General features: G+C 45.3%; 2 protein-coding genes across 2 annotated transcripts in view; one reads left to right on the top strand and one right to left on the bottom strand.

The window, feature by feature from the left end:
- Positions 1 to 1,329, top strand: part of LOC118091525 (store-operated calcium entry regulator STIMATE-like) — a 42,120-nt gene extending 40,791 nt beyond the window's left edge. Inside the window, exon 8 of the mRNA XM_035128612.3 lies at positions 608 to 1,329. Within this exon, the coding sequence (XP_034984503.2) occupies positions 608 to 724 (117 nt within the window). The 3' untranslated portion in view covers positions 725 to 1,329. The remainder of the gene's footprint in view (positions 1 to 607) is intronic.
- Positions 1,330 to 16,410: 15,081 nt separating this feature from the next.
- ITIH5 (inter-alpha-trypsin inhibitor heavy chain 5) overlaps positions 16,411 to 23,057 on the bottom strand; it is a 54,774-nt gene continuing 48,127 nt past the window's right edge. Inside the window, exons 13-14 of the mRNA XM_035127994.3 lie at positions 19,752 to 20,129; positions 16,411 to 18,599 (exon numbers count right to left, since the gene is read on the bottom strand). Of these exons, the coding sequence (XP_034983885.3) occupies positions 18,298 to 18,599; positions 19,752 to 20,129 (680 nt within the window). The 3' untranslated portion in view covers positions 16,411 to 18,297. The remainder of the gene's footprint in view (positions 18,600 to 19,751; positions 20,130 to 23,057) is intronic.

The following is a 23,057-nucleotide window of genomic DNA, read 5'->3' as shown; positions in this document are numbered from 1 at the left end:
TAAAGTTTTTAATCTGATCTGTGTAGGGTTTACTCCTTAGCCTTTTCTTCTCCCAAATATGTCCTGCAGGGCAGCGGGAATGGATGGTTCCTCAGGTTTTACTCCTTTCTCACAAATGAGTGTGGCTGCAACAGTTTAGGGTCAAAGGCTTCCTTCTCCTAGATGGGCTACGTTACACTAACATTGAAAATATGAAGCATTAATTAAGATACACAATAAAACAACCCCATTGAAACATTTACATACAAACTTCCCTGATTTTAAACATGCAATATGCAGCGACCCATTACGATTAAAAAAGAAGAAGAAGAGGAGCTTGGATTTGATATCCTGCTTTATCACTACCCAAAGGAGTCTCAAAGCGGCTAACATTCTCCTTTCCCTTCCTCCCCCACAACAAACACTCTGTGAGGTGGGTGGGGCTGAGAGACTTCAGAGAAGTGTGACTAGCCCAAGGTCACCCAGCAGCTGCATGTGGAGGAGCAGAGACGCGAACCCGGTTCCCCAGATTATGAGTCTACTGCTCTTAACCACTACACCACACTGGCTCTATATAAATGACATAAGAATTAAGTTGGCATGTTGCTTTTCTGCCTTGGTTTTGCAGGTGCTGCTGTGTCCAGCTGTGGATTTTGACCATTCTGCAAGTGACCAGGAACAGTCAGGATCTTTCCTCCCAGTGAATCCGACGACACGACCGTTGGACTACCCGGTTTCGGTTTAAATGGGGATTGTGAAGTGAGCCGAAATGAGGGGACAGTGGCAACTGAGAGACCCAATTAGGATGCTTCTCAAGTGATGCGCCCATCTTTGGTTTTCCGGGGAAGTGGAGAGCCTGTGGCAATTATGCATTTAAAGAAGGATCACAAGGTGGCGCCATCCCATTGCATCCAAATGTGATAATGCACATGGGATTCTCCATCATTCCTGGCCTTTTCTCGGGAGTATGGTGTTGGGTATTTGATTGACAGAAGATTACATGGTTGGTTGCATTTTGTTCTCCTGAGCTGTGCTCATGCTAATGAGACAGAGTGGGTTGACTTGGATATTCTGGCTGGCCAGCTGACGGTGGATTTCGTTTGGGTCTGAATAGTAACACTGCATCCCACCCCACCCCCAAAAATCAAGATTGTATGTCTGGAGCGGACTCTTCTGGCACGCAAACTGCACAGGTCACTCGTAAATCTGCACACAGATCACTCATAAAACAAACAAACCAGGTTGCAAAACTCTATTTTGAAAACAGAAAGCTAACCTCGACTCGACTGTTGTTGTTTTTTTAATGCTTTTATTATAAGAAGTGTAATAAATATCTGATATTTAAACTTTCCTCCTATTTGGAAGCCATGCTTGTCATTTGAATAGTCTCTTGAGAGGAGTCTAGTCTGAGTGTTTGGTTGCTGGTTATCCCAAGTTTGGATTGTTTCTGAGTGGAAACTGTTCCATAACCGGTAAACCTCAGGAGGAGCTTTTTCATCATGTTGGGTTCTGTATGCAAAACCCACCCATTCCCAATGGCAGGACGGCTTCAGAATCTCGGTGATAGAGGGCGACATCATCTAGCTTTCCATGCCACGTACCTGTCAGGGGCTGGCAGGTTGCTGATAAGTGGATACTGGGGGAAGAAGGGATGGAGTCTGACTTGGGAGAGGGGGCCAGTAATTTGTGGGGAGCTATACTGGCCAGGAGGCAAGAGCCGGGAGCAGGGGAAGCTTCAGAACTGGAGGGTGGAGCACAGGATGGGTTGGAAGAAGAGGAGAGAGCAGCAGGCCGGGCTGGAATTAGGTTTGATGAGGCCCTAAGCTACTGAAGGTAATGGGGCCCTTTATATGTCCAGCTGTCCTTTGTCAACAACAAATTGTCCCTGTTTTTGTGTGTTGAATATATGCTATATGGTAATTGATGGACCTAATAGGTATCTAAAGCCATTTGCACATATTGCCATGCAACCAGTCCATGCAGAAGGTAGGCACCCTATATATAGAAAGGAGCAAACCAGTGATATTTTAGGGAGCGGGCTAGCAGGCGGGGGCCATGACTTACATCAAAGGAGCCTACACAACAGAAAACACTGTTGCTGTATGTAGATTTTATTTCATTTGTTTTTTATCTTATATTTTGGAAATGTACATCCAGGGGTTTTTTTCCTTTAAATTTTTTTTTGGGGGGGGCCAAGAGAGTGGGGCCCTAAGCTATAGCTTGTTTAGCTTATACGTAAATCTGTCACTGGAGGCTGGTCAGGCAAGTGAAGGACTAGGGCCGTGGCCCAACCTCTCCTGCACCACTGTCTCCCAGAACCAGGAGGGAACTGAAAAGGGAGGAGCAGAGGACGTTTCCATGGAGGCGCAGTCTCTGGTTACGTGTGTGCAGCCTGTCAGGGGAAGGTACATAAACGAGTGGAGGGGGAGTGGCCTCCTGTTGCTGCAACTGCATACTTGGAATCGCTGCCTAGACCCTAGACTGGTGTGCGTAGGTCTCTATGCTGTCTTTGACAAGGAAGAGGTATCTTATCTTCCATGTGAATTCCTTTGGCTACGGAGCACCTTTGACAGTACCCCAGGAGTGGTGAAAACCTAAATTCTGTATCTTAAGGTGGGGAGAAAACATTGCTGTCACAAACGGTACATGCTAAACAAAACTGCATGCACTCGTATACTGTGGTACCTCCAGTTACAGACGCTTCAGGTTACAGACGCTTCAGGTTACAGACTCCGCTAACCCAGAAATAGTACCTTGGGTTAATAACTTTGCTTCAGGATGAGAACAGAAATTGCGTGGCAGCAGCGGGATGCTCCATTAGCTAAAGTGGTACCTCAGGTTAAGAACAGACCTCGAGAACGAATTAAGTTCTTAACCAGAGGTACCACTGTACTGTAGTTTTGTTTGCAAAATTCAAGTTCTTAATGCAATGCTTTTGTGCATGCAGGAGTTCTGTTGTCTGTTCTGCCTGGTACAGGATGGGGGACTCATGGCCCTCCAGATGTTGTTGGATTCCAGCTCCCATCAGCCCCAGCTGCCATGGCCAGTAGTCATGGATGATAGGAGTTGTAGTCCAACAACATCCGGAGGGCCATAGGTTCCCCGCTGCTGGTATGTCAGATTCTCTTCCGGCAGGGATAGGGAACCTGGGGCTCTCCAGACTACAACTCCCATCATCCCTGGCTGCTTGCCATGCTGGTTGACATTGATGGGAGTTGGAGCCCAGCAGCAATTGAAGTGTGGCAGATTCCCCATCTCTGATGAGGAAGCAGGGGCCCTGTCACTAGGCAGGATCGGACAGCTTGCCTCAGGTGGCAGAATTTAGGGTGCCTGCCTTTATTTTATTTTACAGCTTGACGGAGCATGGGAGAGGCATCACTTAGGTTTGTTGGGCAAAATACGCACCAACCGAGTAGCAACAGCGGCAGGGTCGACAAAATAACAAAGTCGTCTTCAGCATCTTTGCTTGCTTTTATTTACAACTATATACAACACACTCCTCTACTCCTTTCCTCACATTTCACAATACATCACCACAACCACACCCATGAACCATTTGGGTAGCTTAAATACAGAGTTCAAAATAGTCACTTACCCAATCACATTACAGTAAGCAAACTCTACCTTCAATTATTCAAATTAGCAAAAGCTCACAGGTGTGCTATCATTCAGAACAAGGTTACAAACACACATCTCTGTGTAGCACCATTGACCACATCAGTCTTAAAGGAAAAACCTAACAACCCCCTGCTGGTCAATGATGCGTAGCAGTAACATTCAGCATTTTCTGTGTATGTTTAAGATGCGTAGCTGTTGGCAAAGCTTTTGTGAAAATATCTGCTATTTGCTCTAGTCCAGCTACATGTTCTAAAGTAATCATTTTTTCATCAATCATTTGTTTTGCAAACTCCAAGCGTAACCGTAACGTTCTGGTACGTTGGGTATTGCCTTCTGATGTCAAAATGGCTATTCCACTTTGGGAATCAATGTGCACGGGTATTGGTAATTTTACTTTTATTTTTAGGTCTGCAAACAACTGCAAAAACCATTCAATGTCTCTGATGGCTTCAGAGCATGCACAAAGTTCACTTTCTGTGGTTGACATACAAATTATATGCTGTCTGCGCGTTCTCCATTCAAATGGACATTCATTGTATCTGTAAACAAAACCGGACACACCTTTATATTTGAAATGTTCAGATGCATGAGATGCGTCACAAAAAATATCGAACCCTGTATCATTATGCGCCTTAAAATGTAATCTGTAATGCAGTGTATTTTTAAGATAAAGCACCACTCTTTTTAACGCTCGAAAACACTGCTTGGTTGGATTCTCCACAAATGTGGAAAGAAAATTAAAACTGAAAGATATGTCTGGTCTGGACACGCGCTGAATAAAGTTCAGCTTTCCTAATATCGACCTGTAAAGTGTTTTGTCATGAAAAGGTGCATCCTCTTCAGTAAAAGTAAATCCACATGTTAATGGGGTTTCTTTTCCTTTTGCGTTCTCCAAATTTAGTACTTCTATTAAATCTTTAATTTTTGCAGTTTGATGTACAGCAAAAGAACCATCTGCATCCCTGTCTATTTGCATGGACAGGTAATTCTTAACTTTCCCCAAATCTTTTACATCAAAACGTTTACCAAGTTGAGAAATAAACAACTGGTATTCCTTTAAATGTTTACATGAAAATAATAAATCATCAACATAAACGGCCAATTTGACAACAGAATTATCACATTGTTTGGTAAAAATGCAATTATCAGCTTTCCCCTGCACAAACCCAAATTCAATCAAGGTTTGTTTTAAAGTTTCGTGCCAATTCCTGCCACTTTGATGCAGGCCATACAGAGATTTGTTTAATTTACAAACTACCCCAGGTGCAGCATCTACACCATCCGGAACTTTCATGTATATGTCTTCATGCAAATCAGCATTAACATAAGCTGCGGAAATGTCACAATGGTACAATTCACACCCATTTTTAACAGCATCTAGCATCATCAATTTTATACTTTCAAACTTCACACTCGGAGAAAACACATTCTCATAATCAATGCCTTCCAATTGTTGGTAACCTCTTGCTACTAACCTAGCTTTATATCTCATTACTTTATTTTTATCATTAAGTTTTACTTTAAACACCCATCTTGAATCTATGACTCGCATATCAGGTGTTTGCTTCACAAAAGTCCAGGTGTTATTTTGATTTAGAGATGCAAGCTCAGAGTCTATCGCTTTTTTCCATTGTTGAGCTTGTGACTTTGGCATGGTTTGTATCTCTTTAAAACTTTTTGGTTCAAAATTAACTTGGTTACAGTATACATTGTTTGCAACTTCCTCTTCTATTTCCTCATCAACAGTAGCAATATTTCTACGTTTAAACAACTGCTCCTGTCGTTTCTGCCTCTGTAGCTGTTGTTCATTGATGTAACGCTGTGGCTGTCTAGTTATTCTACTGGAGCGTCTAAGCTCTGCTAAACTTTCACTGTCAGCTTTTAAATTTCCTTCCAAAACTTCAGACATACAACTAGTAGAGGGCTTTGGACTTAAAGTATGGTCTGAATTGTCCATTGCCTCTTGTTCCTCTTTAAACTCACATTCTCCAATCTCTGACTGATTACTGTCAGGATCGGTATCAACTGGCTGCTCGTTAGCATCAGCTGTACTCTTTGGGGATATTTCTTTTAGACCATCACTAGCTTGAAACTCAGCTACACCATCCCAGTGTACTGATGGTATAATGCTACGGGTAAGGTGAAACTTTTTTGTGTCTGATAAATAAATGCGATAATTCCCTTGTTGATATCCCATAAATTTACCTGGGATACCTCTTTCCTGCAGCTTGCCTTTAGCTGGGTAATGCATCATAACATCACTGCCCCAAACACACAAATACTTTAGATTGGGACGCTTTCCAAAAAGCATTTCATGAGGTGTTACTGTTAATGCAGAATGATAGGATCGATTCTTTATATGGGTATAACAGCTCAAACATTCAGCCCAGAAGCTATCAGGAAGTTGAGCATCATGGAGCATTGTTTTTATCCCAGATTGTAGGTTTTTGTTAACAACCTCAGCAATCCCATTCTGCCAGGGACTCCTGGGTGAGGACACTTGGTGTACTGTCCCCTGCGCATTTAGGAACTCTTCAAAATCCTGTGACATAAATTCACCTCCAAGATCAGGGTACAGATTTTGTATATTTTTACCAAAATGAGTCTTAACCCAATTGCAAAACTTTTTATACATTTCTAGTGCTTGAGACTTCTTAGAGATTGCATATGTCCAAACATATCTGGTTTTCTGGTCCACAAGTGTTAGCCAGAATCGGGACCCTCCAAGTGATTCTGGCAATGGTCCTACTAGATCACAGTGAACCCTTTCAAAAGGCTCTGCTACTTCTCTCATAGTGCTTTTGCCCTTTTGTGCCACCTTAATTTTATGTTTACAGCATGACAGGCAGTTCATGTAAAATTTACACGGTTTAATCTCTAGGCCATGCACTATATCCTGTGTTTTCAAAACATCTGCAAAGTTTTTATGACAAAGCTTGCGGTGAGCTTCATGTAGGCAGTTTTTATGTGGCTGACAATTTGCCAACCCCTGCCTGCTCCTATTGGCTACACCACAACAGCTATTGCTTCCTCCTGAAGAGGAGTGAAACTTGAGCCTGTAAAGTCCATGAGTCTGTTTTGCATAGAGAACCTGCTTATTGGCCCGATAAAATCGGCACATTTTTTCAGTAAATTTAGCTCTAACACCTTGACGTGCAAACTGATAAACTGATAATAAGTTCCCACACAGTTCAGGGCAATAAACAACATCTGATATAGTAATATTCAAACTATGCAGTTTTATAGTACCCTTTCCAAGTGAGGGCAAAACTATTCCATTCGCTAAATGCACATTTCCAGTCTCTGGTGTGTAATTTATGAAGAGACTGCGATTGCTGCTCAAATTTTGCGATGCGCCACTATCGATGATGAAAAAGTCCCAATTACCTCTTTTAACTTCACAAGCCTGTGGTTCTGCAAAGAATGCTTGTGGCTCGGGTCGACTACATCGCTGCGGTCGCTGTGAAGGCTTCCACGCCTGAGTGGCTGTGCGTCCCTTTTGCGACCTAGAGGAAGTCTTTTTACTCTTTGCTCTGCATTCCGAAGCAAAATGTCCCAAAAGGCCACAGGCAAAACATTTCTTGTTGGCTCTTAAAGCTACAACATCCCTATTGTCATTTGAATGAACATTCTGCTCTTTGGGAACCGGCATAACAGAGGCGTCTTGCCTGTCCAGCTCCGCCATCAGTTTTGCAGTCACACCTTCAATACTCAGCTGGTCAGGAGGGACCAAAGCGAGCTGGCTTGCGACTGCATCATACTCTTTGTTTAATGAGCAGAGGATTATAAAACAAAATTGATTAACAGGAACCACAACGTCTCTTCTCAAAAGCTCCAACCTGATTTCCTGTAAATGTCTCAGGTGAGCTGCCAAGTCACCGCCAGGTTGCAGCTTTGCCTGATAAAGCTGGCGGTAAAACGCCAAGGCTGACGCAGACTCTTTTCTCAAATGGACTGCAGCTAAACTCTCCCACATTTCTTTAGCCGACGTTTTATCTCTGATATATACAACTTGCTGGTCGGACACTGCTAAGTTTAGAAAAGCTTTGGCTTTGTTATCCCCCCGTATCCATTCAGGGGTAATTATCTGAGGAGGGGTGTCTGTGGCGTAGTTAAACAGGTCCTTACATTCGAGTAACCCTCTCATTCTAAAGGACCAAAGACTATAATTACCATCAGTTAGTTGAGGAAAGGTAAGCGCCGTCTTTTCGCCGTCATCCATCCTGGATATACTTCCGGCTCCTTTTTGACCGGCAGATAGCTCAGCTTCGCAGCCCTCTTAGCAAGCAGTTCAAACACCCATGCACAGTTCCTGGGCCCATAACCGGATGTTGGGCAAAATACGCACCAACCGAGTAGCAACAGCGGCAGGGTCGACAAAATAACAAAGTCGTCTTCAGCATCTTTGCTTGCTTTTATTTACAACTATATACAACACACTCCTCTACTCCTTTCCTCACATTTCACAATACATCACCACAACCACACCCATGAACCATTTGGGTAGCTTAAATACAGAGTTCAAAATAGTCACTTACCCAATCACATTACAGTAAGCAAACTCTACCTTCAATTATTCAAATTAGCAAAAGCTCACAGGTGTGCTATCATTCAGAACAAGGTTACAAACACACATCTCTGTGTAGCACCATTGACCACATCAGTCTTAAAGGAAAAACCTAACAAGGTTTTCTGCCCTGGGCCCCAGGAATTCTAAGAAGGTGTCTGGAACGGAAGAGCACTTGACCGCCGCACCCCTTGCTATTTATAAATTGTGCTTCCCTATGCAGAAATGTGTGCTTGTGCAAGCTAGTGTGACTTTTAGCAAGCCTAAATCACGTCTCCAAGGAAGGGAGAAACATTTCAGTATTGGGCATCTGGCAGAAAGACGCCTAAATGATAAATATTTCCCTCTAATTTGCTCACTGGATCCAGGCCAGTGAGTACAATTAAAACATTAGCGGATCGTCTAGGTGTGCCTCCATCCTTTCGCAGCAAGGAGCCCATTTTTGGCCTGGCAGCAGAGTTCCTTCCAATTCCATAAATGCACCTCATTGCTCATTCTCTAATTATTCTGTTAGGCTGGGTTGTTGGTTTGTTTTGCAGCAAGAAGGTTTCTCGAGCAGGAGGCTTTTGGAGGTAGATCAGTGCCTGGAAGGAGAACTGAATCCCATATTCTTATTCTTTGGGTTGTATCCAGCAGAGTAGACCCACTCAAATTAATGGACCCAAGTTACTATTCAGGGGGTTTACTCTGAATAGAACTAGCCTTGGATACAACCCTTGGTGTGTGGATCCTTGTGTAGTTAAAAAAGAAAGAAAAGAGAAGCATCTCCAGTGTCCTAGAAGTCACACCCAACCAGCATGAAAGGGGGGAGCTTTTCAGCCGCTGTGTGCACCAAAGCTAAGCATTTAGGAATGCTGAAAATACGACGTACTTCAGTTAAATGAGAACGGGGTGCAAGTTCTGTTCATAACTGCCAAGTATCCCGTTTTCGCTGGGAAACCCCCCTTTTTTCCTACCGTTTCCCGCCGGTCTCCCGTATAGGTTATTCTCCCGTTATTCTCCCTTAAATCCGCTTCTGCCGGCGGCCATTTTTCTGGTGCTGCTTGGCCCTTCTATGGGCACCAGAAAATGGCGGCGCCGGAAGTCGCTTCTACGCGTGTCTGGAAACGCGTAGACGCAACTTCCGGTGGCGCTTTGCCCTTCTATGGGCACCAGAAAATGGTGGCGCCGGCACCGGAAGTCACTTTTATGCATGACCGGAAATGCGTAGAAGCAACTTCTGGCACTGGCGCCGCCATTTTCTGGTGCCCATAGAAGGGCAAAGTCGCAGGCTGCCGATCCCAGATTTTTCCATCCAGGACTTGGCAGGTATGGTTATGTAAGGGGAAGGGAATATAGGAACCCCCCTCCCCTCATCAGAAGCAGCTCTTCCACAAGCAGTGATAGCAGCGAGTCCATTCAGGAAGGAGAGAGAAAGGACCAGGGCTCTGGCAGCAAGGGAGAGCCCCTGCTACACAGGAAAGAGGAAGAGAGAGGGGGGAAAGGGGGGAGAAGGAAAACATGGAGCGTAGACCCTTTTCCCCTCCGGTTCCGGAATCACGCAGGAGAAGGAGGGGAAAGAGATTTGCTGTCCCAAGACTCTTATGTTGGAGGAGGTCCAGGGGCGGTCCAGTGCCGGATTCTGCTTCGGACTAAGCAGACATGCTTTTACACATCAGTTTCACTGTAAATAGGGACCCAGGTGGCGCTGTGGTTAAACCACTGAGCCTAGGGCTTGCTGATCAGAAGGTCGGCGGTTCAAATCCCTGTGACGGGGTGAGCTCCCGTTGCTTGGTCCCAGCTCCTGCCAACCTAGCAGTTCGAAAGCATGTCAAAATGCAAGTAGATAAATAGGAACCGCTACAGCGGGAAGGTAAACGGCGTTTCCGTGTGCTGCTCTGGTTCTCCAGAAGCAGCTTTGTCATGCTGGCCACATGACCTGGAAGCTGTACGCCGGCTCCCTCGGCCAATAATGCGAGATGAGCGCGCAACCCCAGAGTCGGTCACGACTGGACCTAATGGTCAGGGGTCCCTTTACCTTTACCTTTACCTTTCACTGTAAATAGATTGCACCAATAAAGACTGTTTAAAAACAAGCATGCGGAGCGTCGTTACTCTAGAGTATTCACAAGAATCCCCTGACACCTCCCATGGAACTTCATGGAAAACATAAGTCATTCTGCAGGAAGATATTGAAGTGGTCCAATATCTACTGCCCATATCCTTGCACGGAATATAGTAGTATTGCACGGAAAATACCGGTAGTAGTACCGGTAGATCTATTTAACAGGCAGCACATGGAGCTCTGCACTGGTCATTCCTAATTGTTAATACTGCACAATTATGATTATAGTACAGTGGAACCTCGGTTTATGAACACCTCGGTTTATGAATTTTCGGTTTATGAACGCCGCGGACCCATCTGGAACGGATTAATTCATTTTCCATTACTTTCAATGGGAAAGTTTGCTTCAGTTTATGAACGCTTCAGTTTATGAACAGACTTCCGGAACCAATTACACCCATGCTTCAGTTTATGAACGCTTCAGTTTAAGTACTCCGCGGACCCGTCTGGAACGGATTAATCCACTTTCCATTACTTTCAATGGGAAAGTTTGCTTCAGTTTATGAACGCTTACTCTGCGGACCGTCTGGAACGGATTAATTCACTTTCCATTACTTTCAATGGGAAAGTTCGCTTCAGTTTATGAACGCTTCAGTTTATGAACAGACTTCCGGAACCAATTGTGTTCATAAACCGAGGTACCACTGTACTGTATATAACAGAAAGGGCATGATCATGAAGGAACTTTGCGCATCTGCATTTGCCTCTACACTACTGGTTTCAAGGGCCAGTTGGGGGGCTGTACTTAGACCCTAACCCTGGGGCTCCCTCCCCCTAATGTAAAATTTCCCATTGGGAGGAATCCTTGAGTTGAAACCTGGAAATGATTAAAATCTAGGCAGGGTTCAGTGGGAGTGAGATTGCTTCCTTGAATTCCAGGCTTGCTGGGGCCTGTTGGCTTGGAAGAAACTCTCAGCATTGCTGTTCATGGCTGATCTTTTCTCTTTTTAAAAAATTGAAAACCCTTCCAAAACAGCAGGGACAAATAGGATATTTGTAAAAAGCAGAGACACCACCCAACTTGCCGACAAAGGTCCATATAGTTAAAGCTATGGTTTTCCCAGTAGTGATGTATGGAAGTGAGAGCTGGGACTATAAAGAAGGCTGATCGCCGAAGAATGGATGCTTTTGAATTATGGTGCTGGAGGAGACTCTTGAGAGTCCCATGGACTGCAAGAAGATCAAACCTATCCATTCTGAAGGAAATCAGCCCTGAGTGTTCACTGGAAGGACAGATCCTGAAGCTGAGGCTCCAATACTTTGGCCACCTCATGAGAAGAGAAGAATCCTTGGAAAAGACCCTGATGTTGGGAAAGATGGAGGGCACAAGGAGAAGGGGACGACAGAGGACGAGATGGTTGGACAGTGTTCTCGAAGCTACGAACATGAGTTTGACCAAACTGCGGGAGGCAGTGGAAGACAGGAGTGCCTGGCGTGCTCTGGTCCATGGGGTCATGAAGAATCAGACATGACTAGATGACTAAACAACAACAAAAGTTAGGATTTGCAAGAGGGAACTATTTACAGCAGGTGCGGGCAGTAAGATTTGATGGGTTGCGAGGCGAGGAAGGTCGTGCACATTCTGTGACTTCTGCACCAGCATAGGAGAAGTCATGGGGAAAAGCAAGCCTCCTTCATCTTCTTCCATGCTTTGAATAAATTAAAAATTATGCCCGCTGTGCTAATGAAGCAAGCACCAAGCAGGTATGTTAGCTGCCAGCGCTTTTATGGTATATTTTATGATATGCCCCTCAACACTGAAGAGAAGGCACTCAGAACAAGAATGCATCCTGCAAACAGAGTGGGCCCATTCCTAACCTCCTCCCCACTTCTTTAATAGCACATCTTATCCGAGTTTTGTGCTTCTTCTGTTGACTCCTAGGAAGGAACAAACACATTCTTTCCCCAGCCTACTGCTGTCATCCTTCGTATTTTGGCCCAGTTTCCAGCTTTTTCTCCCCAGAGGCCTGGCACGGGGAAGAAAACAAGCCCTTGCATCTGTAAAAACATGTTCACAGCCCCAGGGAAGGTCAACGGCACTGAAGCGCCTTGAGCCAAAGAAGGTTGGTGTGACCTGGAAGCTCTGGGATAGCTCAGTTGGTAAAGCATGAGACTCTTAAGCTCAGGCTTGGGGGTTTGAGCCCCATGTTAGGCAAAAAATCCTAGTGGTCCCTTCCGACTCTACAATTCTATGACCTAGACTTCCTTCACTGGGAGCCTTTGGGTTCGAGGCACCACTGTGGAGGGAAGTACATTGCAATACAGTGGTACCTTGGTTCTCGAACGGCTTAGTAGTCAAACAAATTGGAACCCAAATGATGCAAACCTGGAAGTAAGTGTTCCGGTTTGCGATCTTCTTTCGGAAGCCAAACATGCTCCATTTTGAGTGTTACACATCCGATTTGAGTGTTACACTTCCAAGTTGAGTGCTACGGTTCCGTTCTGAGTGCTACGCTGAGGTCTGTCTGTTTTTGCTATTTATTTTTGTATTTTTGTTTTTGCAGCTTTTGTTTTTGTTTTTGTGACTCTGTGGAACCTAGTTCAGCTACTGATTGATTGTGTGACTGCAGGACATTGCTTATTGCTTTCATTTCATGGATCAATTGTCTCGTTAGATAGTAAAATTCATGTTAAATGGCTGTTTTTAAAAGTCTGGGATGGATTAATCTGTTTTACATTGCTTTCTATGGGAAAGTGTGCCTTGGTTTTGGAACGCTTTGGTTTTGGAACGGATTAAGTTTGAGAAGCAAGGTATCACTGTAGTAGGTCACTTAATACCTTTGCCCTACTAAATGAGGTCCCAGGAATCTATCGGATGATGTCTTACGGAGCAATACAGTTTCCCCAATTTGGGGTTTCTAGCTGGACATGCAGGGCTGGTCATTTCTGAAGACAGCAGAGGATATGTTGGTAACTGCTATGGTATTTCAGCCAAGAGGGGCCTTGATCATAGAGCCACAGACCTTAAACAAGGGAAGCTTCTTTCTACTAGCTCATTGGTTGGACCACAGTTCCCTGTTGGGATATTCCATTCCATTGTATGCTGGGAACTTCCGTGTATGCTTTTGTTTTGCTTTGGGCACTAAGGAGTCAGACATGTTTCTCTTTGTCCTGATTTATGTTCAGTAAATCTGCTTGTAAATATGCTCTCTCTCTGTGGCTACTTTTGCTGCATAGTGGAATCTGCTGTTACAGTGTGCACAGATTTCTAAAGCCTGGGTCGCTATTGCAATGCTGCACCAAGGAGTTGGAGATCGCCCGGCAGTCCGGCTGGGAGGGATTGATCCAGCTGGGGGCTTGCCAGTTGCCCCCGTTTCCCTGGTCGCACTCATCCTTGACTGTGAGGGACAGAGGTTACAGGCAGGTCCCTCCCATCTTAAGTACCAGCTCGTCGCCCAGCGCTAGTGCGAGTGGGGAGGGAGATATCTCCAGCAGAGACTCAGGAAGTGGTGACCAAGGCTCAGGCAAGGTAGCGGAGCCCATGCCCAGTGTGGGAAGGGAAATGGGAGGCAAGGGAAGAAGGCCGATCCCGCCAACCCCGGAATTGCGCAGGAAACGACGGGGGCGGAGATTCAGTATCCCAAGACTACTTTGCTGGAAGAAAACGCGCGAACCTCCATTCGGAGGTTCTGACCCCTAACTGACAACATGTACATAGCACTGTTCTGCACTGTAAATAATCAGCACTAAATAAAAGCATGAAAAGACAACACTTTGAGGAGTCGTTACTCTAGAGTAGCCGCTACCGCGTCTGTGACATTGACTATGCACTATGGACCATGTTGGCTGGGGCCGACGGGAGCTGGAGCCCAAAACCTCTGGAGGGTATCAGGTGGCTGTGCTGGGAGACTGATATTTTGGTTTGTGGAGCTTTGCTTTGCTAACATTGACCGGCAGCAGCTACTCAGGGTCTCCCAGTTACCTGTGACTGTACTGGATGCTTTTTAACATGCTCTAAAGGAGTGCGCTAGACTCACTCCTGAGCTGGGTGGAAATATGAGCATACCTATTTATCCCAAACATGCAAAACATCACCCAGCATATGCATTTAGAAACTTCTGTATGCTTCGTTTGGAGAGGAGCACAATAAAATCCAAAGAATTGCAAATTTCAGAGAGGAGTTGCAGTTCAGTTCCCAAAAAGCTGTGAATTTGGTAAATGCATGTTAGTATTAGAACGGACCAAATTTTGCCCCATTCTACTCTGTCTGTGCCAGGAGGCAAGACTCAGAGGCTAGGGGAAGCTTCAGAGGTGGAGATTGGAGCACAGGATGAGTTGGAAGAAGAGGAGGGAGGGGCAGATCAGACCACCCTCTCCTGCACCACTGTCTCACAGAACCAGAAGGGAACTGAAATGGGAAGAGCAGAGGTTGTTTCCCCATTGGAGGAAGGTATATAAGCTGGTGGAGGGGAGTGGCCCCCTGTTGCTGCAACTGCTCGTGATACCCAGAGCTGTAAAAGTGACTGTGTAATCTTCGACAATAAATACTTAACTATCTGCCATGTGCATTCCTTTGACTGGCAAGCACCCTCGACCCTCTCATTTCTCCTCTCGGTCTCCTCTTATCCAGGCTAAACTCCCTCAACCGGTCCTCATAAAACTTGGCTTCCAGACCATCTTGGTCGTCCTCCTCTGTACATAGAATCATAGAGTTGGAAGAGACCACAAGGGCCATCCAGTCCAACCCCCTGCCAAGCAGGAAACACCATCAAAGCATTCCTGACAGATGGCTGTCAAGCCTCCGCTTAAAGACCTCCAAAGAAGGAGACTCCACCACACTCCTTGGCAGCAAATTCCACTGTCGAGCAGCTCTTAGTGTCAGGAAATTCTTCCTAATGTTTAGGTGGAATCTTCTTTCTTGTAGTTTGAATCCATTGCTCCATGTCTGCTTCTCTGGAGCAGCAGAAAACAACCTTTCACCCTCTTCTATATGACATCCTTTTATATATTTGAACATGGCTATCATATCACTCCTTAACCTTCTCTTCTCCAGGCTAAATATACCCAGCTCCCTAAGCCGTTCCTCATAAGGCATCGTTTCCAGGCCTTTGACCATTTTGGTTGCCCTCCTCTGGACATGTTCCAGCTTGTCAGTATCCTTCTTGAACTGTGGTGGCCAGAACTGGACACATAATTCCAGGTGAGGTCTGACCAGACTACAGTGGTACTATTACTTCCCTTGATCTAGATGCTATACTCCTATTGTTCCAGCCATATCAGGCATAGGCAACCTTGGCTCTCCAGATGTTTTGGAACTACAACTCCCATGATCCCTAGCTAACAGGGCCAGTGGTCAGGGATCATGGGAGTTGTAGTTCCAAAACATCTGGAGAATCAAGGTTGCCTATGCCTGATATATCCTTCTTAAACTGCAGCACCGAGAACCGGACACAGTATTCCAGGCAGGGTCTTACCAAAGCAGAATAGAGTGGGACCCAGGTGGCGCTGTGGGTGAAACCACAAAGCCAGGGCTTGCTGATCAGAAGGTCGGCGGTTCGAATCCCTGTGACGGGGTGAGCTCCCGTTGCTTGGTCCCAGCTCCTGCCAACCTAGCAGTTCGAAAGCACGTCAAAGTGCAAGTAGATAAATAGGAACAGCTACAGCAGGGAGGTAAACGGTGTTTCCATGTGCTGCTCTGGTTCGCCAGAAGCGGCTTTGTCATGCTGGCCACATGACCTGGAAGCTATACATCGGCTCCCTCGGCCAATAATGCGAGATGAGCGCGCAACCCCAGAGTCGGTCACGACTGGACCTAATGGTCAGGGGTCCCTTTACCTTTAATACTTTGTACCGCTCCAGTGGGAAGGTAAACGGTGTTTCCATGTGCTGCTCTGGTTTGCCAGAAGCGGCTTAGTCATACTGGCCACATGACCCGGAAGCTGTACGCCAGCGTCGTCCGCGACTGGAACCTAACGGTCAGGGGTCCCTTTACCTTTATTACCTTGATTGGGACACTCTACTTCTGTTGCTCTGTCGCTGATTGGATCGTGGCCTTGCCCCCAAGTTAGGATCCACCCAGTTTTAATTTTCCCAGCAGAGGGGCCACCTAAACTCAAGCTGATCTGAAAAACGAACCGGAAATTCTGGCCCCAAGTCTGAGCACCTGCGATAACCCAATGAAGGAAAAAACACACTCTGCACATTGTTAGAGACACCCTTTCCTTTATTATTCACATGTCGCTGGGGTAAGTCTGTTTTCCAAGGAGGATTGGAGGCTAAGTGCTTGTTTCAATTGGACCTGTCGATACACAGCATGTCAGATCTTCAGAGTTCTGCACACTGCGCAATCAGACAATAGATTGGAACCTGAAATGTCGGGGTACCGTTGGCTCAATGTGTATTCTGCAGCTGCATTTCCTTTTTTAACCCTCAGTAAAATTGAATTATATATTGACAGACATCAGAAGAGGATTTGTAAGAATATTACACAAACACTTTCCTAAATCTAGTCTCCCACCTTTTTTTTTTAAACAACAAAAATCTTTCTCAATGATAAAAGAAATTGCACTGCAGAATTATCAAAGGAGAGAAAAATCCAGTGGGATTATCATTGGCAGGGTGCAGGGGTAGTATTGAGTTTACAATCATTTTGAAGTGGGTGGTTTTTGTGTGTGAGGGTACCATTGTTTCGTTCTGCAAATCATCCCACCAGTGGTCTGCATTCTTCAGCCTCCCCAGCTGCCCACCCTTAAATGAAAGCCTAGGGCAGGCACCCCCAAACTGGGCCCTCCAGATTTTTGGGACTACAATTCCCATCATCCCTGAGTCCCCCTGGCCCTGTTAGCTAGGGATGATGGGAGTTGTAGTCCCCAAAACACCTGGAGGCCCGACTTTGGGGATGCCTGAGCTAGGGGAACACAGCAAGAGGTAACTCCTCCCCTGGAGCATTCACAGATCGACAAGTTCAGGCAGCCAGGGAGGCTGCACAGCACTGGAGAAGGGGGTTCATAATAAGATAAAAAAAGATTAATTCAAAGCACCACATGGGAAAAACAAGGAACGAGGCAAGAAAATAGAAGCCTCTTTTCACAAGAAAGTTAGCAATTGGAGGGCAACAGATTTGGGAACCATGCTACCGAAAATGATGTTCTGTTCTGAGACAAAGGAGGCACTTGAAAGGATCTTTCTGTTCCCTGCCTCTGCATGATGGTGTAAAATGAGCTGTGCATGAGACTTGCGTTCTTATTCTTAACTAAATCATGGGAAGCTGCCTTACAGTAAGTCAGACCATTGGTCCATCTAGCTCAGTAGTGCTTACACGGACTGGCAGCAACCCTACAGGGTTTCAGACAGGGAGATATTCCCATCCATATCCGGACATGGCCGGGGATTGGACTAGGAACCTCCTGCATGCAAACACAGGAAGAAGCTCTCCCCGCCAGAGAGAAGCAGATTGATTGTGATTGTTGTTGTTGTTTAGTCGTTTAGTCGTGTCCGACTCTTTGTGACCCCATGGACCAGAGCACACCAGGCACTCCTGTCTTCCACTGCCTCCCACAGTTTGGTCAGACTCATGTTCGTAGCTTTGAGAACACTAGGCATGATTTAATTGAAGCAAAGGGCATTTAAATCCCATTGATCTCAAGGGAGAAATTAACCTTGTCTACTGAAATCAACGGGATCTATTAAAAGTGCTTCACTTGGGCTGGTTTGTGACCTTTCAGACTCAATGAAAACATAGCACCAGAACTGTGGAGTGCAAAAATATGCACTTTTAAAAAATTGTTCATTCAAATGAAATAGCCCACATTCCGTAAGCTATTTCCTGTATTATGGGCACCGGGAACAATATTCTCAATCTTTTTTTGTTCCTTTCTTTTTTAAAAGTCCACATTAGACCTTATTGGAGTCACTCGGGAAAATGTCCTTTAGTGAACCAGAGAGGAGGCAGCTGTCTTGTATAAATGGAATTCCTTTTAAAACAAACCTTGATTTCTTTGGCTTTACAAAGCGCTGTCAAAGTGCAGGAATCGCCTTGGGACCGGATGGCTTCCTATGTGTCAAAAAGCAAGTGGGGTTCTTTTTCTCTTCAGAGTCGGTTTTCCGTCAAGGAGCTAGTCCCCGTGTCAAAAGGGTGAGAAGCCAAGTAATCCTTATAGGCCCCGTCGATCAGTTTCTCTGCATTGTTCTTGGCAAACCAGCAGTCCACTTCCTGTTCGCCATTGTAGATCTTCCTCTGCTTCCATACGACGGGAACCAAGCGCCCTTTCAGCTCTAACGCGTTCCCAGCATTTGTGTCCATGCTTTTCGTTAGGTTCCCGCCGGACATTTGGTGTCTTTCTCTAAGAGGCTCTTGGGTGGTGAGCTTAACATCTTGGTGTAAGAACTGACCTGTGTAGGAGGAAAGGGAGAGCTTGTCAGAGGTATGAATACAGATAAGTATTGCAGTCATTTTGCAAGTAGTCCTAGCAGGGCCTTGACTGTGGTGGCTCCTGCCATGTGACACATTCTCCCCTTAGAACGGAGGGGGAGATTTATCAGCAATAAATCACACGGCGTCTGTGAAGTTAACTCTTTATTCAAGGAAACCGGGTCGACTCAAGGGGGCAGTCCTCATGAGCACGGCAGTTTGTCCCAGTAGAGCTTGCACCTATGACACAGTTGGGACTGAAGGTCCCCGCCTTCCCACAGTTGTCCTCCCCCCCCCTAGGTCCTTCCTAAGCAATCTGAGACACCCCCAGCATGCCTGTCTCTCTTCCTCCCTCTTCATACCTCATCTGGTCCTGGGAGACCAGGGGTGGGGGAGCTAGTCACAGCAGCAGGAGGAGACACCTCGGCCTCTTCACAAATTTGACACATCTCTGCCTCTTGGCCCCCCTCCTCTCTTGCGTCTGCTTCTGCTTCTGGACTGCTCTCTGCCACAGCCTCTTCCTGCTCACTAAGCCCTGTTAGCTCAACTATAGCACGATTAGTTTTTAGGCGCACAAAGAGTCAAAGTCTATCACCCAACCACCCCTGACACAGGATTCTATATAGCTGGGATATATTCCAAAAACATGAATGTGGTATGATAAATAAATAAATAAAAGGAAGGTGCTCTCTCGCCCCTTAAGTAGCCAAAACACTAGCCCTCTGCTGCACAAGTGTGGCTTGGTGGAACCCCAAGGATTGCAAGAATCGCAAAGATCTTTGGGGTGGGGGGAATCCTAGAGAGGCATACCTCCCATGCTCAGTGGCCCCCGAATGTTAACTTGAGGGGTTGGGAACGGGGAGAGAATAGGGGAGGGAATAGAAGGAGGAGCAACAACCCTGAACAGAAACATTCTACGCTGCAACATTTTGTTGCAGGTCCCCATTTGCCTCGTTCTTAAAAGGATAGGCATTGTACCAACTCATTCTTGCACCAATTGGGATCTTCTGCTTCCCAGTTTGAAGTTCCCTGCCCCTAATTCCTGGAGATGCAGCTGGGATAAGCTGGAGCATCCAATCTAATTTAGGCTCCATGGCCTTGCACCATCCATTCTCAGAGTGTTTCCCTCTTACCGATCAGCCCATGGGAGCTTGGAGAAAGGCCTTGGCTGTTGGAGATGTAGAAGCCCAGGTGATCCTTTTGGTAGGGAGCGGGGTTCTTGTAGTGGTGGATCAGAACGACGAAACCAACAGTGCCCCTTATGGCCACGGTGACGTTGGAACGGGCCGCAATGGACACCTCGAGGTTCCTGCTCGCTACTGTGGCGCTGCGGTCGCAAGGCAGGATGAGCCTCTTCCCATCGTCCAGGATGACCTTCGTGGGAGTGACCTCCAGGTAGGACCTTTCTGGTTTGTTGCTGAGAATGGTGATGCTTCTGAAATAGGTTCTTTGCTTCTTATGGCCTCTGCGAGGGGCGGGGGCTCCTACCAGCTGGCCATTCACGGTCACACCTTAAAGAGGAAGAAAAGCTTTTGTAGAGTCTGCTACATGAATTGGATTTCTGAGACACACTTTTTCACAAAAAAGGGGATCATAAAATTGCTGAGTTGGAAGCAACCCCAAATATAGTCTCTTCCAACCCCCTGCAATGCAGGAATCTCAACTAAAGAATCCATGACATATGGCCATCCAACCTCTGTTTGAAAACCTCCAACGAAAGAGTCCCCCACCATCTTCTGATGGAGTCTGTTTCACTATTGAACAGTTCTTCCTAATATTTAAACTTCTTGTGGACTTTCTGCCTGGAAGGGAAAATGAATTTGTAATATCTGGATTTGAAGACTGACAAAATTTTGGTTTATAGGAAATAGAATAGTTGGATGTTAACGAATGATTACTATATTTAGCCGCAGGACAGAGAACCGAAAGTCTTTTATTTTATTTTATTTTTACTCTCTTTTTCTTTCTCCGCCCCCCTTCCATCTTTCCTTCCTTTTGCTTTCGTTCCTTTTTAGATTAGATTGTTAAAAGCATTTCTCTTATTCTGATGTACAGTATTACAAAAAGATACTTGCGTTAGGTATGGACTTTTGTATATCTTTGGGCAATTATCGATCAAAAAGGATATTTGCAGAAAGTTCTTCCCAAAAGAAAAGCACATACTTGGGTAAAATGTGCATAAAAGGAAAAACTGCTTTGCAAAAATATGTGTAATATTGCTTAGGCATGAATATATTAAGAGAAACTTGTACTAAAATGCGGATGAATTTTCATGAGGACTTAAAAATATAGTTGCGAACATGGAAACTTAGAGAAATGAACTTAAAGACTTGGGGGGGGGGGGACAGAAATTGACAGCTTCACCCATCCTTATTCCTAAGGGAGTTTGGGGTTGTCCTAATTGAGGGGAGGGCGGAGCTCGTCAATGGAAGCGAATTATTTGTGTCTGTCTTCACTGCAAAAGATGTTTTGTTCGAATGAACTTTCACAGAGAATCAGAGGAACTGAAGTATACAGTCATGACCAGGGAAAAAGTTCTAGACCAGGCACCCCCAAAACTTTGGCCGGCCAGATGTTTTGGACTACAATTCCCATCTTCCCCGACCACTGGTCCTGTTAGCTAGGGATCATGGGAGTTGTAGGCCAAAACATCTGGAGGGCTGCAGTTTGGGGGGTGCCTGTTCTAGACCCTACTGACAAATTAAAAGCTAATCAATCTCCAAATCCAGGTTACAGGTAGGTAGCCGTGTTGGTCTGGGTCGAAGTAAAATAAAAAAATTCCTTCAGTAGCACCTTAAAGACCAACTAAGTTTTTATTTTGGTATGAGCTTTCGTGTGCATGCACACTTCTTCAGATACAGTGAAATGTACAGTGAAATTTCACTGTATCTGAAGAAGTGTGCATGCACACGAAAGCTCATACCAAAATAAAAACTTAGTTGGTCTTTAAGGTGCTACTGAAGGAATTTTCCAAATCCAGGTGCCACCCACCTGCGAGATCTTAAAGAACTAAAAGGTAAAACTGCCAATCCTCTAACAAAAATAGGTAAAGGTAAATGGACCCCTGACCATTAGGTCCAGTTGCAGATGACTCTGGGGTTGCAGCGCTCATCTTGCTCTATAGGGTGAAGGAGCCGGCATTTGTCTGCAGACAGCTTCCAGGTCATGTGGCCAGCATGACTATGCCACTTCTGGCGAACCAGAGCAGTGCACGGAAATGCTGTTTACCTTCCCACTGGAGCGGTCCCTATTTATCTACTTGCACTTTGATGTGCTTTCGAACTGCTAGGTGGGCAGGAGCTGGGACCGAGCAACGGGAGCTCACCCCGTCGCGGGAATTCGAACCGCCGACCTTCTGATCGGCAAACCCTAGGCTCTGTGGTTTAGACCACAGCACCACCCGCGTCCCTCTCATGTCCCCCTCACCTTTTCTTCTAACCTAAGCAACCCCAAATATTATCACCTTTCCTTGTAGGGGACTTGCTCCAGTCCCTTTATCATTTTGGTTGCTCATTTCTGAACCGTTTCCAGCTCTGCAATATTTTTTTGGATGCTATTGTCGGTAAGGTACCAGTAGATTAGAATCACAAACTCTATCTAGAATGTGGCTTGAACCCAGGTGTCAGAAAAGGTTATTTATGTATGCCACTACTGCGGCTCGTGTTTGGTTAGCCCAAAAATGGAAAACGAGTGAAGTCCTAACTAAAGAAGAATGGCAATTCAAACTGATGGAATATGCACAGCTTGCAGACGAACATATGTTTAAAGATGATTGGGAAATGTTCATTGAATATATGGGGGGGAATTGTGTATGTTTGAAAACGTGGGCAGCATTAAGATAAATTCAACAGTGTAAATAAGTTTTGATGGATGTGATAATGGAATACTGAATGGTTTAGTTTGTATAAAATATGCAGGGATTTATGTTATGCAAAATGAACCTTGGAAAGAGAAGAAGGGAAGTCATTGATATTTTAAGGTTGTTTAAATGAATATTCCAAAATGTAAAACAGAAAATTTAATAAAAATTATAGGGAAAAAATAAAATAAATTGTGGCTTGAGCATCAGTGCAGCAAACAATATTCAATCCAAACTGTAGAAGCTGCCAAGCCACAGTATATTAGAACCCTGAACTCCCTCCCAGACAATCAATTGAACAAAACTAATCAAATTCAACTATCCAACTAATGAAGTACACTGAATTATGGAGTGAGTGGAACAAGGAAAAGGTCATAAGATAGATTCCTCTTAAAGGTCTTGTTTGCCTTCTCTTTTGTAAAACTATGGTTGCCTTGTCTTGCTCACTCTCGTGGTCACCCCCCCCCCATGCCCTGGTTGGTCAAGAACTTTGCTGCCATATAAATAATCCTCTTACAAATCACAGCTGCTTAGGAATTCCAGGCCAGATCAGAAGCTCAAGACTTCTAAAACCATTAGG

This window comes from Zootoca vivipara, chromosome 9 (assembly GCF_965207765.1).
Source record: "Zootoca vivipara chromosome 9, rZooViv2.hap1.1, whole genome shotgun sequence".
Classification (NCBI taxonomy): Eukaryota; Metazoa; Chordata; class Lepidosauria; order Squamata; family Lacertidae; genus Zootoca; species Zootoca vivipara.
This window is presented reverse-complemented; position numbering and strand designations above follow the sequence as displayed.